The sequence below is a fragment of the Neltuma alba genome, unplaced genomic scaffold, assembly GCF_004799145.2.
Source record: "Neltuma alba isolate B1F8T4 unplaced genomic scaffold, ASM479914v2 tig00013177_pilon, whole genome shotgun sequence".
NCBI lineage: Eukaryota > Viridiplantae > Streptophyta > Magnoliopsida > Fabales > Fabaceae > Neltuma > Neltuma alba.
Window position 1 is genome coordinate 314,945 of NW_021637487.1, and position 16,949 is coordinate 331,893.

The 16,949-nt window shown below is 37.0% G+C and overlaps 2 protein-coding genes across 2 annotated transcripts; one reads left to right on the forward strand and one right to left on the reverse strand.

Annotated features, from left to right (window-relative positions):
- Window positions 1-743: 743 nt before the first annotated feature.
- Window positions 744-2,570, forward strand: LOC114735083 (UDP-glycosyltransferase 90A1). The gene has a single exon (XM_028922737.1). The coding sequence runs from the start codon at window positions 813-815 to the stop codon at window positions 2,337-2,339; it is 1,527 nt and encodes a 508-aa protein (XP_028778570.1). The 5' UTR covers window positions 744-812; the 3' UTR covers window positions 2,340-2,570.
- Window positions 2,571-14,567: 11,997 nt separating this feature from the next.
- Window positions 14,568-16,448, reverse strand: LOC114735094 (RING-H2 finger protein ATL46-like). Its single transcript, XM_028922751.1, has 2 exons — window positions 16,197-16,448; window positions 14,568-15,900 (listed from the first exon to the last, which is right to left on the reverse strand). The coding sequence occupies exon 2, from the start codon at window positions 15,877-15,879 to the stop codon at window positions 14,734-14,736; it is 1,146 nt and encodes a 381-aa protein (XP_028778584.1). The 5' UTR covers window positions 15,880-15,900; window positions 16,197-16,448; the 3' UTR covers window positions 14,568-14,733.
- Window positions 16,449-16,949: the final 501 nt, after the last annotated feature.

Sequence of the window (16,949 nt, forward strand, 5' to 3'; positions counted from 1 at the left end):
GCTAAATTCAAGCCGAAAGCGAAGTGTACGTGCGATGCGAACAGCGGGAGCTTTTGTGCCTGCATAAATAATAAAGGAAATTGGACCATACAGACATATGGAAACAGGTGTGGCTTTCAGTACCATGGGCCAGTCTATGTGGAACAAAGATTCACCATCATCCCTGGGTGGGGGCACATTTTTCTGTCGTTTTGAACTTTCTTTGCCCGTTTCAGATTGAATGCGGTGCACGCAATTAAGTTGAGGATTTCACGAGAATTCTTCAACAATTCGATAACAGACATGACTATGCCCACCCCAAATTCAACAGCCACTTGTCACTGTAAAGAGAGACTGAAGGTTTTGTAAGAATTAATGATGGAGGATTTACTCCATGTATACAAATTACATTGAGCTGGCGCGCGTATTGGTTTTAAGGGGAATGCATTATAAACAACAAAAAAAGTAAAACAAAAAAACAAAAAAGATTCAGGCTCTGTTTGGGTGTTCCAAAACCGTAGTTTCAGAAACACTTTTCCGCAAAACGAGGTAACCTCCTCCACATATTCACTTCGTAATCCGTAAAAGCACTTCTGAAACCATGATTTTGTTTTTATCCAAACACTCCCTCAGTATGAATCACTCAAGTTAAATCTAGACAGTATAATGCCAAATGACAATGAGTTCTGCTTAGCATGGAAACCTATTCCATTCTGTCAAAAAGGCATGCGTCATCATTAATTAGCGGGAAATTTTTCAAAGTATTTGACATGCACATGCTTACATTACACCGCAAATACATAGTGCAAGATGCGTAAAACGTTTTGTGGGGAATGCGTCATCCTTCAAACCTAACTGCCTATATAACCCTTTTCCCGATTCTATCACCCAATCAGTCTCCGCAGATTGCAGTTGTGCCAAACATGGGCTCGCTACCGCGTGAAGAAGACTGCTCTCGCCAACCCCACGTTCTTCTCATTCCATTCATGGCCAAAGGCCACACCATCCCCCTTCTCGACTTCGCCCGCCTCCTCCTCCGTCGCAACGCATCGGTCACCGTTGTCACCACCCCGGCCAACCGCCCATTTGTAACCGAATCCCTCCAAAACACTACTGGCGCCTCCATCGTTGACATTCCTTTCCCCGCAAACGTCCCTGAAATCCCTGCCGGCGTGGAGAGCACCGATCAACTCTCTTCCATGTCTCTGTTCTACAAGTTCACCTCTGCCACGGTCCATATGCAGCCCCACTTCGAACGAATGCTGGAGACTCTTCCAAGGATAAGCTTTATGGTTTCCGACGGCTTCTTATGGTGGACCCTGCACTCTGCCTCCAAGTTTGGTATTCCCAGATTGGTTTACTACGGTATGAGCTCTTACGCCGTAGCCGTTTGCAGAGAAGCTGCCATATCCGGGATCTTCAATGGGCCCCAGCCTGACGACGAGTCGGTCAAGTTGAACCGGTTCCCGTGGATCTGGCTCAGCAAGAACGACGTAGAACCCGAGTTTCGAAACCCAGACCCAAAAAGTCTTTCTTTTGAGTTCCATATGAACGTTTTTTCATCCACCTCGCAAAGCTTTGGAATGGTGGTGAATAGCTTCTATGAGCTGGAGCCTGTGTACATTGATTACATGAAGGAACAGGCTGATCATAAACCATACTACTGTGTGGGGCCGCTTTGTCTGGCCGAAGAACCAAAGATTAATATCAGTGAAGGATCAAGAAAACCAACATGGATGGAGTGGTTAGACGAGAAGCAGGAAATTCTGTACATCGCCTTTGGGTCACAGGCAGAGATATCAAGCGAACAACTGAAAGAAATAGCCATTGGTTTGGAAGAATCAACGGTGGAGTTTATGTGGGTTATAAGGAAGAAAGAGTGGGAGCTGCCTCAAGGGTTCGAAGAAAGAGCGGAGAAGAGAGGAATCGTAGTGAGAGAGTGGGTAGACCAGAGGGAGATACTGATGCACGAGAGTGTGAAGGGGTTTCTGAGCCACTGCGGGTGGAACTCGGTGCTGGAAGGAATATGCGCAGGAGTTCCGATACTGGCGTGGCCAATGATGGCGGAACAGCACCTGAACGCGAAAATGGTGGAGGAAGACATAAAAGTGGGGATGAGAGTGGACACTCACAGCGATTCAGTTCGAGGGTTAGTGAAAGGGGAAAGAGTGAGGACGATGGTGAGGGAGCTGATGGAAGGAGAGAAAGGGAGAGAGGTGAGGAAGAAAGTGACGGAATTGGCTGAGACGGCGAAGAAGGCGGTGGCGGAGGGCGGTTCATCGTGGCGAGCCTTAGACTCACTGCCTGCGGAGGCATGCAGGAAGATAGAATCGTCCGAAGCTCATACGAATGGCATATGATAGATACGTGTGTGGTGGAAATGTAATTGTTCCATCACCCCACTACAGATGATTGAAAAGGAACGACGCTTTTGTTTGTATTATTGATGAATAAGTGGGAGAGGACTAGAATGGAGTGTTTAATTATTGGCATGCGGTATTGTACGTATATGAAGATATTCATGTTAGTTACATGATACTCGCTCTTAATATATAATCTAATTGTTGAGTGAGTTTTGATCCTAAATATAAGATCTATTTCTTATATTTATCAATTTTCTCTAAATTATCCCTATGGATACTCTCTCAACCACAATCAAATAGAGAAGAAAGAGGAGATATTAAGAAAGATGATTATGATATTTTAGGAAAAATGCGTCACATTTCTTATAATTAACTAACTTAACTAACTTCTTTAATCTAATCAAATTAGTTAAATAGGTCTTATATTAAGAACAGAAAGAATATATGGGTTTGTACACTCATTAGTGACTGAAGCAAACCATATAAGAGGCAATGTGTATTTACGCGAATCAATGAAGTGTGTTGTGTCTCTTTAAGTCTTGTAATGAAGCGGATGGGATGGGAAGCAGCGGTTGTGAAGAAAGTAAAGATGAGGTTTCATATAAAGGAAAAATTGGACCACCGTCGGTTGGGATCCCGCTTAGAGCAACCGCACAATCCCTGGTCGCCATGTGGCGCATGTTTTTGTCGTTTTTAACTTTATTTGTAAAATTTGGAATGAAGACCGTAGTGTTGTGTGTGTGGTTGAAAGTAAGTTGGGAATTTGACCAGAACCCATCCACGTTGACGACGCGACAGCCACGATATGCCCGCACCAAATTCAACAGCCACACGTGGAGTACATTACTTGAGGGAGATAACCAAAACACTGTGTGGGGATTGGCGGAAGATTCATTAATTCCAGTATCACACACAAATATTGGGCTTTTTTTTTTCTTGTTCCCAAAATAATTTTTTAAAATAAATTTTGAGGATTAAAAACAAGAAAAAAATATTTGGATGATTATTTTTAAAAAAATTCACGTTTGAAGTAAAAAATATCAAAAAAATTACATTTATAAGCTGCGGGCGTTGTTGGTGTTAGTACATGGCCGGGCAGTAGGGAAGAAGAAAAGAAAGTTTTTCCAATCTTGTAAAAAGAAATACAAAAACAAAAAAACATGTAAAAATTATTTTGGTTTTATAGTTTTTTAAAGCATATTTGTGTTCTTAAGACAACCAGCTAAAAACAAATTACCAAGTTATTTTTTTAAAAATTAAAAAATTGTTTTCAAAACAAGAAAAGAACGAGGTGCATTGATTTTTGAGGGAAATTCATTAATTCCTAGGTCCTGAAAGCGAGTGAGAGGCTGATTCTCTCACGGCTCTGGAATTTTAAAGCCAAGCATGCTTCACAATCAATCGCTATGATTGAATATCAGTTCCAAGCAAGTGCGGCATTATCCTTTCGATCATCATGTATACTACTGCCATACCAAATTCTCCAATTGTGAGGCTTAAGTCACAAAGTCTCCTTTAATAATTTGATTTCATGTCATCGCATTTAATTTGTCCCCTCACTTTAATTTGCTGCATTTGTCTCTTTCCCTTCGCCATCACTTTGTCAAAATCAGAATCTGTGAATTCTAAAATGTTAAAGCGTGTAGTAATATAGAGATGGTAGGCGATGATCCTGGAAAACGTAATGGTGTAAATAATACGAAGTAGCATAGAAACTGCAAGGATGATCCAGAAGTTCTATTGCAACTCCCATCCCGGAGATCTTTGATTTCCCCAAAAAATACTTTACAATCCAAGTGACGACTACTATTTATTAGTAATATTGATATAAAAAAGACATGAAATACAAATTTATATAAAATGATAATCCTTCATCCATCTACAGAGTTGAGCCACACAAGAGGAAATCATTGTGCACAAAATGCTTTTTTTTTTTAAATAAATCAGAATAAATATTTAAGAGAAAGCATCAACATAAGCGTTTTGAGCAAGGAATACACACACACACACACACCCCTTCAATTTCTGATATCCACCAAAGGAAACTGCCAGTAGCAATACCATTCCTGAAAGCATCTTGAAACATCCAAAACTGACTGCTGAATTTCGGCGAATTTTGACCAAAGCAATTTCGGGTTGATGAATGGGCGAAGCTGAACACGTCGCGAACCCAATACCATTTGTTTGTCAATTTTTCGAACGAGGAAATAATTAATACAAGCCCGCTTTTATTGGTGACCACTCTGTCCTGCATTTATATTCTTATGTAAGGATTTTAAAATTCCATTTAGAATAAATTTATTAAGAAGCTGATAGGTTGTCCATATACTCCTCTTGTTCTATTTACAAGGTAGAATAAAAAATTCTTTGATCCTATTTATAGAGCAGTGAGAGATTTTTTTATATGGATGTGCAATTTTACTTTTTATTTATGATTATGTTGATTTTGTTTACATGAGGTATAATATATACTAATAAACAAGCATAAAGTTGGAAAGTTGTTTAACTTTAAACGACAATTAATGAAGCTTAAAGTTTTTCATGGTCTATATGAAATACACTAGAGGTAACTTATAAATAGGATCAAAAGAGTAAAGTACAGAACTTATGTACTTCTTAACATACTCTTCTCGTGCTGTTTCCCAATTATTATTTGTGTAAACATAAACCCACACACAAATGGTCTGTGTGAAATGAATTGTGTAAACCTGTCTTAATAGCTGTCAGATCAAGACATATAGGCGCTAAACCAAAATAAGCAGACGATCTTCTAGACAGATATAAAGCACGATTTCGTTGTTGGTTCGCCGACCACAGATATTGGAACGATTTTTTGGGGGGGGGGTGTTGGAAAAGCAGTTAATTAAGGAAAGCATTAGAAACACTTATAAGCTACAAAACAAAAATGGAAATCAGAATTAATATAATGTCATTTGATCAAAAAAATAAAGAAGTACTACCTGATTGGGTATTAACTGGGGAATGAAGGGTGGTTGTGTTTGACCAGTAGCTCCATATTCACGTGTGATCTCATATTCAACTCCCTCATCACCTCGTAAGAACGTGATCACATTTTCTAAAATTAAGAGTATTGTTTGGCTACAAAATTACTTCTTCTTCTTATTCTTTTTTTTTTTTTTAATGTTTCATTGTACTGTACTTGTAGATGAAGAGCTGAGGATTACTGTTGTGATGACACAAAGCCATAAATATATGCATCGGATCACGTTTCATTTTGCTGCCTTGCATGCTTTATAATAGTGGCCGACCCGTAGGGCTTAATTTCAACTTCGTATTCCGTACAGTTTCCCCTCAAATCTCGGAGATCTGGTATTGACTTTTGTTGCATACTCCATAAATATATGATTTTTTTTTGGCCAAACACATAAATATATGATTCAAGTAATAAAAGATATATAGGTCCCATCTTCAAGATCTTGATTTAGTGCGACGATATAACTCCAGTAAAAGCTTGTGGGTGTCCCTATATTCAGATTCAATTATACCGCAAAGCATCCACATGTATGCTTTCATACAAGTCAGTTCCCTAACCCCCGACCTCTCAAATAAAGAGCAAGCAAGAAACCGCGCATCTTCATCTGCAAATGCCTACATCTACATCACACCATAATTAATTAGTTTGCAAGTCAAAACTGATGAGAATCTTAAGTTAATTATTGCAGCTGTATGTACTGCCTAGATTTTCTTACGGAAAAAAAGCTTATGAATACCCCTTTAAGTATGTTTGTAGCTAGTGTATACCAATTACGTGCCAAATGATATAATTAAGCACTTTTTGATAGCTAAAATAACATATAGTCACACCGTAGAGAAAGTAATATTAAGTCAGCCAAAAATACCTAGATCTGCAGAAGTCCATACAAGAGTACCTGGAAGCTGATAATGAGTTAAATGACTTAGAAAGAGAAAGGGGGGATCAGAGTTCAGACACAACGAACCAGTAAGTAGGAAGATGGGAGCTAGAGCTGTATTGTGGATCCAAGAAAGCAGAGGAAAGCCACGTAGTGATAAAACCTCAATCTGGAACTTCTTTGCATGGAGAAGTTGGAGCCTGAGGTTTTGTCAGCTACGTGGGATTCCGTTTTCTTTGGCTTTTAGTTTCTCAGTAGCCTCCATTCCACAAGGCTGTGATCTCCACATGGCATCCCTGGCTCTTATAAATAGATAGTACCCTCCAAATGGCGCTATCGGGCACCCACTACCGCCAACACAATTAAATTAGTGGAGGTTGCCACCTACCCCCTTCTCTTGCCACTTGCCAGTTCTCCATGTGCTTCTCTCCCACTTTGACTCTCAACCCTCACTGGTGCCGTTTAGCCTTTTACACACACACATGGGAAAGAGAAAAAATGAGCATTCAGCAGTGGACAATGTCGTATGTTAACTCAAAAGTTTAAAACGCAAGTTTCAGTTCCTCCACTTTTATAATTAGATATGTTACTTATTAACAGCAACTTTATCTGTTGTATATTTCTCGCATCAGCTTAAGTCTACGCACACTGCATCATCCTCGCATAAATGGTTACTTTTTACTCTCTCACTTGCAAACTAAATTCACTCACAGTCAGAAGGCATAATAATAGCAACGATATTCAAAATTTCAAAAATAGTACTATTTCTGATCCTAAATATAAAAGTTGATTGGTTAGAGGTTCTAAATATAAGATTTCGATCCACTTTGTCTTCTAAATTTATAATGTGTTTTGAAAAATATTGTAAGTTATTTTCACCCAAATATAATTCTAATATACATGATTAAATAAGGATAATGTAGAGAAGTTAACACACTATTATAAATAACTAACTTAACTAATTTTTTTAATCACTTTAAATTAGTTATCTAACTTACGTTGAAGATTGGAGATAGTATATGTCAAATTTAACATTCCTACCTCGTCTATCTGAATTCAGCACGGGTCAGAAACTTCGACAACAATACTGAAACGGTAAAATGTCACTTGATCTATAATATTCATGGTTACTTTTTTCTTTTGTTTTTTGTTTTTTAATTAACCGTCCGTGCAACAGACGAGGACAGATGCTACATTACTACTATTTGTGCCACAAACTAAGCAAGATCTGTTTATGATGGAGACAAAACTAGCAAGATCTGTTTAGCGACAATAACGGTCATTATATTGTTAGAAAATGAAAATCAGTCAAAAGCAGTGCCCAAAAAACCAGAATTATAGTGGCAACTTTTTATAATGGTAGAGCTGATAAAGGATGGTGACGCTGTCAGGGCGCCGTAGAAAGACAAGTTTAATTTCAAAAAAAAAAAAATGTTTATAAGTTAAATTTGCATGCGTCAAATTTAATGATTTATGCTTATAAATTAAAATTTCTTATTTATCAGTTGAGTTATGCTATTTAGCAGCAACTTGTAAAACATTGAATTTCTTGAGATGTCTCTGTATTTTTTTTATTTTTATTTGTTACATATAATTTTTCCAAAACAATATCATTAAACATTACGGCCCTGGCAAACAAAAAAGCAAAACCAGTGACAATAATGATTAACTCCTCACATGGCACTTTAGCACTTCTTTCATTTTTTTCGTGTTTACAGAAGGAAAAAACGAACACTATACATAAAGTTGTTGCTACTTTTTTCAAAAAGAATCCTAGAAGCCCATTTTTTTAAAAAAGAAAAATTATTTAGATCCAGTAGTAAACTTGTCATGTTATAAAAAAAATAAAGAATAGTAATTTATCTTTATAACTTTAATACAAAAATAATAGTAGTATTATAATATTAGCTTTGAAGATATATATGCTTTTTTACGTAAAATTCAAAACGAAGTAATAGAGAAATGCTATATATTAAATCTCAACGAAAAGAAACGTGAATAATGGACAATGAACCTGAATTTACAAAAGTGCCTTGTTTTATAAACTTCTTGTTATCGTACCCAGAAAAAAAAGGGAAAAAAACCAATTTTAGTACTTATTGCAGTAATAAACACCATGGCATTTATCACTGCATGCAATCTAAACCATTTAAAATCAGTTTTAATGATTTAGATTTAAAATTTTTAACTAATTACTTTTAAATAAAAAATTTACAGTTAAGAGATTACATTTATTTTGAATTATGTACTTATTTAAAAAATATTTTTTTAAGAACAAAATATTAGGGAAAAATTAATTTGCAAGTTCTTATAATTTACCTTCATTTTGAATCAAGCCCCTCAATTTTTTTTTAATTAAATCCTACATCTTTTTACTCTTAGATCCACTGGTTCTTACTATCAAACGCAGACTAACACCCTTTTGTTAAACTCTCTCCTCTCCTTTGCTCATTTCTTCCTATCGTCATCTTCCTGCCATTCTCCTGACTCGTAGATGACTCACCATTCCTTCCCACCTCTCCATAACACACCCCCTTTCCTCGACCACATGCTCATCAGTCTGGGCAGCGAAATGCTGCTGAAGCCCATATGGAGGCAGAGCGGTAGCAACGAGAGAAGTTAAACCACCGATTCTACGCGCTATGTACGGTGGTTCTGAACATATAGAGGGCAATTTTCGATTGGTCCCTTTATTTATTTAGAGTCGAAAAGTGGTTTGTTAATATTGCTTGTAAATTCCTTAATTAGATTAAATTAATTAATAAACATGCCTACATATATAGCGTAATGGACTTGACTCTTGGGCCTCCAACTTTAAGGAACTCGAATAGTTCATCATTACTGATGCTGCCACAGAGCCGCATGGCCCAACAAGTGTGGCCTATTATGTGGTGCTAATCATTATGCTGCCACAAAGACCTATCAACCAGCCTTCCTGGTATATAGTACTCTTTTTTCGGTTCTTAATATAGGATCAAATTCTCGAGTTAGTTTTGATCCTAAATATAAGACCCATTTATCATATTTATCAATTTTCTCTAAATTACTCCTATGGATACTCCCTCAACCATAATCAAGTAGAAGAGGGAGATGGGGTATTAAGAAAGCTGATTATGGTGTTTTAGGAAAAATGTGTCACTTTTCTCATAATTAACTAACTTACCTAACTTCCTTAATCTAATCAAATTAGTTAAATGGGTCTTATATTAAGGACCGGAGGAGTAAGTTAGTAACCAAGTGGGTTAGATGTGGTGTGGAATTACATTTATAAATATTTATAAACATATTTTATATAAATGAAGATAAAAACTTTTTTTTTTTTAATATTTACTTCATATCATGTAAATCATTGTTAAAAAATTATTTATAAACCATTCTAACTAAATGGTCTCTTAATATTAGTGAGAATTAAAGGAGGCCATCGATGGATTCCCCTTTGACGAACATACATTGCATTTGTAACCTAATACTTCGCTCTCCATATGTTGCGGCTAACAATGGCGATGAAAGGGAATTCATGTGTAAAGAGAACAATATCCATGATGACTTCCCCCAACAGATCACCTTGCTGTAGCTGGATAACTCCTCCCCACTTATCGCTTCTCTGCTGGATCCGTTGCTTCCACAAGATCCGACTATGTTCATGCATCGCCTTCCCCAGCCGTTTCAACACCAAGACCCACAAGCATGCCGCCGCCTTCCGGTACGATCCCCTCAGCTACGCCCTCAATTTCGACGACGGCGTCCCCCGACAACATCATCATCAGTACTTGTACCTGCATTTCTCCACCCGTTTTGCTTCCATTACGGCGTCTTCCGTGGATGGGTCCCCTGTTGCCAGATAATTAATTATATCGGCGAGATTACTAGAGCGAAGTTGCGCCGCCGCCTCGGCTTATGTTTATCATCTTGCGTGCTCCACAACAAACAACGACGGAGATTTTTGGCAGGGCGGCCGGTTTGGTGGGGGGAGCGAATCAACGTCACCCATCCATGTGGTAGTTTTTTTTTTTTTTAAAAAAAAATTCCCCATGTTTTATTGTATAACTAAATTCTTTAATTTTTAAGGATATTCCGAAATACCAAGACAATAATTGCATGGAAATCTGATATAATTACCTGTTCAAAAAATATTTCAATGAAGAATTTTCTTTTTTTAAAGAAAATCTTACTGAAAGATTTCATTTGGATGGAAAATATTCAGTTGAAAAAGGAATAGTCTTCTGTGAGTAAGTAATTTTATAAGCTCTATTGTTGTTGGGGAATTAAATTTTAAGAGATAACAATATAATAAATGGGCGGTGCCGCTGGAATAATCGAGTGCTGATATAGACGTCCAATGCTAGCATTATTACTCCAATTACAGCCCAATGAAGTTCAAAACGACATGATAATAGAAACCTTGAATGGCACTCACTTTTGGACCCCACAAAAAAAAGAATGGCACTCAGTTAAATTCAGACGAACTAAAATTAATTAACGAGCATGCTTGATTAAGAAATTAATTAGTACTTCTTTGTTTTTAATATAAAACCTATTTATCTAATTTGATTAGATTAAATATTTTAGATATGTTAATTAATTACAAGAAATATGACATGTTTTTCTTAAAATACTATACTCATTTTTCTTAATATCTTTCATTTCTTACTTATTTGATTATAGTTGAGAGAGTATTTATAAAAATAATTTTAAAAAAATTAATAAATATAAAAAATAATTTTATATTTAAAATTAAAATTAACTCAATAATTAACATTCTGTATTAAAGATCAATATTTTGTCTTTTTTGGCAAACGTTTAGGTGGCTATGGGATCAGCACCGCGAAGTCACAAGACGACACTACACAAGAAAATTATTCTGGGATCGTCATCAACTAATCCGTAGATACTAACTGACAAACATAAATAGCCCAATTATTAATTAACAAGGCGTCGGTGGTGTCTGTTTCTAACTTATGTAATATGCTAATTTCGACGTTTAATATAAAAATTTGTTTGGTTTTTATTTTAGTTTTAATTATAAAATCTTAATCTAATTTATCTCTCATTTATTTTTTTAAAAATAGTGCTTGTAATAATAATAGATCTAATTAATATATTTGATTAGTAAAGCTATTTTAGAAAATAGGGTATCTATTTATTCAAATAACTAATTTAATTAGTTTTCTTAATCTATTCAAATTAGTCAACTAACACTTATATTAAGTATTATAAATATACATTATTTTATCACTAATTTATTATGCTATAAATTATAATGATGTATGTGTGTGTTGATGATAACAAGCAGAGTGCGAAAATTGATGAGAAAAAGAGGAATCCGGCGAGGCGTGATGTGCCCAAAGCCAAATGAAATGGGAAGGAACCGCATCAAACACGCACTCAAAGGATAACAACTTGTGATGATTTCAATTTTTTTTTTCAACCAAAAAAAGCACATTTTTAATCTCCTGACTTTAACATTATTAGTCTCATTTAATATAAAAAAAAGGTCGACTCAACAAGTTGAAATGATGATTATATAAGTAAATAATGAAAAGCACACTCTAAATTAATTTTTTTAATGTAATTATTTTTATAAATGCTTAATTTTTAATATTTTATTACGTATCTAATTTTTTTTAAATGCTTAAATTTTAAAACATAAAAATAATTATATTAAAAAAATAAAATTTATAGCATGTTTTGTCAATATTTAATTGTAGAATCACCATTGAAGGTTGTTGAGTTAGCATTTTTCATTAATGAAAGTCATGATGTTAAGATCAAGGGAATTAAAATATAGTAATACACTTTTCAAATTTAACAAACTAAATTGAAACTTAAAGCAAATTTATTTGATCAAATATATGTTTTAAATTTTTTTTTTTGCAGCGATGAATCATGAATAATATGGTTCAGTTCATTTTTCAGATCTTATGCAGTGCACACATTAATTGGATCCGTGATAACTATTTAATATTCTTTTTGGTTTTAAATGTAAGATTCATTAAATTTATTTTGTAGTATAAATTATAGTATAATGTGGGTATTATATTTCGAACTGGAGGAATAGTTAATAGGGTTTTTTTTTTCATTTACGAAAATTAGTTTAATTTTAGTGGTATGGTTTTAGTTAACTGTTTGTTAATTTTATGATTGTATCATTCAATGTGGAAGCCGAGCACTAATGAAAGCACGACCCGCCGATGCTTTTTGCACTTTTGGTCAACCGGTCCACCAAACTTTTCCTTTATCCGATTCCGATCATTTTTATCATCAAACCCACAACCTTTTATTCCTTTGTTTTTTCTGTTTTTAAGTAGCACTAGGTAATTTCATTTTTTTTCAAAGAAAATACAGTGTGTGGAAAAATTAATCATACAAATAAAAGATGAAATAAAATTGAGTTATCAATGATTAGTATCAACTTATGCATTGATATTTGATAGAGAGGAGATTTTCATTTCATGAAAGAATGGGCCCTGAGATTTTATAAGGAAGTTAATAATGTTAAATTAGGATTTTATTACACTCTTAAGTTCTCAAATTCAGTACTGAATACTCAAATTTTTCAAAAAATATTTTTTTTAAAAAATACTAGTTCAACAAGATCCTTACCCCTTCTTTCTTAATTCCTTTATCTGGGCTAAGATGAGAATGCGTTGATATTAGAGAAGCGTGGACGGGAGTGGACCGGACTGCTCGTCCATTGACCTCTGACAGGAGATCGAGAAGGGGTGAGACACGCGCCGAGGGAGCGTGAGTTACAGTACATGGCTTTCAACTTTTGAATATGGAAACATTTTTTCAATTAGTGATATAAATACTGTAATATATTCAGTTTAACATTAATAAAATATTGGAGGATTTTGTTTTGTTTGAAGACATATACAGATTAGAATGGGCACCCCCCACCAACTCTGGTGCTCCCAACATTGGACTCTACTAACTGATATGTGAGGCCACTTAAAGTGCGCCACTGATGATGATGCCTGCTCCCCCATCCCTTTTTAATAAAATAAGATAATTATAATAATTGACCAAGAAAGAATCACACCAAAACGACACGACAAATGAGATCAGTTGCAGTACAGATAGAGATAGAGATACAGATGAAATGAAGTGTAGCTTCAAGACAATGTGGTTTCACATGCTCCTTCTCCTTCTCCCAGTGCCGTTGCCAGCATGCCATTCCACAATATTCCCCAAATCCCAAACTTCTTTACCCTCCAATATCCTCACATGCACACATACCACCCTGCCCTCACCAAAAAGGGAAAAAAACAGCATCCCTTATTTATCCTTTTATACATATACACACAATCTGATCTCAACGGATTCTTCCCCCTTCTGTGGCTCCTGTTGAAGCCCCACTTTCAGTGCCATCCTTTTTTCTTTTTTCTTTTCCTCCTTTTGCCATCATTTAATATTTTATTCTTAAACAGCATACTTAACCCATCTTAATAAATTACTGCCTCATAGATGTGTCAAAATTCTTTCTCTAAAAGAAAATTTCTAGCCCAATGCTGAAACCCTAAGGTTATAGACGGACAAAACCAACATTCTTGAGACAAGTGCGTGTTATTAGGCCTCTCATTTCCATTTTACCTCCCCCTTTATCCTTTTTTGCCGTTTCCATCAAAGTTCAAGAGGATGAATTCTGGCGTGTGGCATCGGTTATGCTTCTGGTGATTAACACCTTCCTCAACAACAAACAATGATCGTTAATTGATTTGTCAGTTAGTCATATCCATAGGACCCTGAAGACACTTGCATAAATCTAGAACTCTTCAATGTCACCACCGTATCCTTTTCTCCTTGAACTACCACTTTTGAGACCTATCATTGACGATTCTAATGTGTCTCAATGCTTAGGTTTCACTGTGGGCATGCACGTGGGAGCTTTAAAAACGACCCCACGGTGCTGCCCCTAGAGCTTAGATTTTCAGGGAAATTAAAATCTCCCCGCAAGATACAATATGTGCCACAGTTTTCATGGATCCCAGCCCTGGCTACTTCCTAGGCGTCCAGCCTAGGACATGACCAAGCATGAAGGGTTGTATTCTCAGTCCCCCACAAAGGATTATTGTTCAACAAAGTGAGCTACCACCCCAAAAATTAAGGCCCTCTGACAAAGGCATTTGACTCCTGCCATACACAACCTTGACACTGTCAGTGAGGGCAACTCTGTTTTCCAGATAGGCTCCACAATCAGATTCAATCAACAACCGTGAATAGCAGATCAAGGTGGAAATGGAATACAAATTCACTATCAGTATAACGTTTGCTATTATAGGAAAAGTCAGCCACTTAGGTTAGCAACATAGAAGATAAATTCACATTCTTAATCAAGAGTCCGAAGATCAGCTTTGAAGCAAGATAAGGTACTCCTTTTTTTAATATCTATTTAATATAGAATTCCATTACATCAAATATTATACCATAATCATCACATTCGGGAATTCTATTACAAGGTTTCCTATGCGGATAATATCCAATTCATTTGATGAGGGGAAAATGAATGAGGGCACCTTTTAGGTGCCTTCCGTTGTTCTCATCCATGGTAAATCTGTGTTGAGAGGAGATGGCATGCCCATTTGATCACTCGAAGAGCTTGAGAATTTTCCCTTGTTGGACCACAGCCAGATTTTTGAAACAGAATAGCTCTCCCCCTTACCCACGCTCGTAATCTTTTTAGCTTCTTTATCACCCTCCATTGAAAGCTTATCAGTCTCTTCTGTTCCATGCGAGAGCTTTCTGTCATCGTTCAGGGTAATTCGCAGGTCTGAGTGGCCAAGCACATACTGGTAAGACCCCATTGAGAAACATCTTCTTGCATCCAAATTACTGCTACTAGTCTCCCCTCCTGCATTATCCCCTGCATCCATATCAAGCCTTCTGAATTTACCAAGTCTTACAGGGAGAACAGCTTTCTCTACAATTTCTTCAACTTCCACAGTTTTCTGTCTGGCAGTTACCCCACTTGCTCCATTGCAAGGGCACCCATCTTCTTCCCTCGGATCATCAAAATAAAACATCGGGTTTTCGACAGAGAATCCTGGGCTGAAGAGGGTTCCTCTACAGAGAGGACATGTCGAGTTGGATAGGAGCCAGGTGTCTATGCAATCAATGTGAAATGCATGGCTGCAGGTAGGAAGCAGCCTGAGCTTATCATTTTCAGAGAATTCAGAGAGACAAACAGCACAGTCAAATGGTTCTTTCAGACCCACAATTTCTCTATACTGGAAAACAGGAAGCGCGTCGATGTAAGCTTGATCCAGCCCTGAGTCATGGAGATGGAAAAGTTGCTGGAGTTGCCTCTGCAAGGTATCGGAGTTAGAAATGTCTTGGTGTCCATTAGACTGAGCAGATGGACCGGCTGATGGGTGCTTCGCGAGAAATCTGACAAGCAGATGAAGCAGACCAGATACGAAAAACAGCAGGGCTAGAATCACAATAATGAAAAGAACAGCCGGACTATTTCTACTACTGCCACCAGACGGAGGTGAAGACGACGACATTGATTCGTTGCGGAGAGAACCTGGGAATGGGGATGGATATGAAGGCAAAACCGGTGGCGGGTAGTTCGAATAACCATCCTTTTTCTGGATTTGATGCGGAATCCAAGCCATCTTTAAATGGGTGTGGTTGAAAAACCAATCATAAATGTTTCTCGGCATCCTTCAGATCACAAGGCAGACCTATAAAACATGTTAATCGCTCGTCATCGAACACAATCCTACTTACATTGTGAAACTGCCAGAGCCAAAAGAGAACATTCCCCGTCTACCACGCCAAAACTCACACACAGCTTCAACGCTCAGATTTCAAAGAAATTATATACACCAGAAAGGGAATGGAAGATGATTGTGAAAACGAAGCAACGAGTAAGCTATTGTATTTTCCCCCCAGAAATCATCATTTCAAATGAAAAGGCAATCAGTGACGGACGGGGCAGTTAAAAGAGAGAGAAAGGCTTATCAGAATCACAATCAACCTAGCTCATATTTGGGCAGTCCACCAAGCGTGCGCTTGCCTTACTCCCTGAAATTTTGAGCCGGGAATGCTAACCTTTCTGCAGGCTAGCAGTTTCCACCCCACGAATGAAAACCCTAAGCCGGAAGCATGATGGGATGCTTAAACAGGCGAAAGGAGGGAAGAGGGAAGTGAAAACGCGAAAGGGGTTCTCTGGAGAGTGTCCCTGTCCCCAAGGATGTACTCAGGTCCCTGTCATGTTTCTGGTAAAGAGCCAAGGAAACCAAGGAGCCAATGCGACACTGGGCTACAAACTGCGAGGTTAGCGATGACAAAATATAACGCTGTCAATTCACTATCCCACTCGCGAAACCAGAGCGTGATCTTCACTTTCGTCCGTGTTACGATTTCATTTCATTGGCGCTTTTTCTCAGCCTTACTCTCATTCACCCTCCGCTTCCCGCCCGCCAATGCGATTGAGTAACAAGGTCAAAGGTCTACCGCCCAGTTTTACGATTTTGTCCATTAATTAAATTAAATTCTTTCTTGAAAGTTGTTTGTCTCATTTTTATTTTTCAAAGAACAAAGAATACCATACACGAGTGCTTTCTTTTTTGGCCAAAAGAACACCATATACTTATTGCACAGCATTTAATGAAAATAATTTAAACCCTCTGTTTGAATTAATTAGAGGATATTTCGGTCAAGCCGAATAAAGACTTATTTACATCTCACCCGAATAAGACTCAAATTTCATATGCTTATCTTGTCTGTA

Bases quoted from the DNA above. Each gene is read 5' to 3' on its own strand.
- LOC114735083 (XM_028922737.1), top strand. From the start codon at position 813: ATGCGTCATCCTTCAAACCTAACTGCCTATATAACCCTTTTCCCGATT.
- LOC114735094 (XM_028922751.1), bottom strand. From the start codon at position 15,879: ATGCCGAGAAACATTTATGATTGGTTTTTCAACCACACCCATTTAAAG.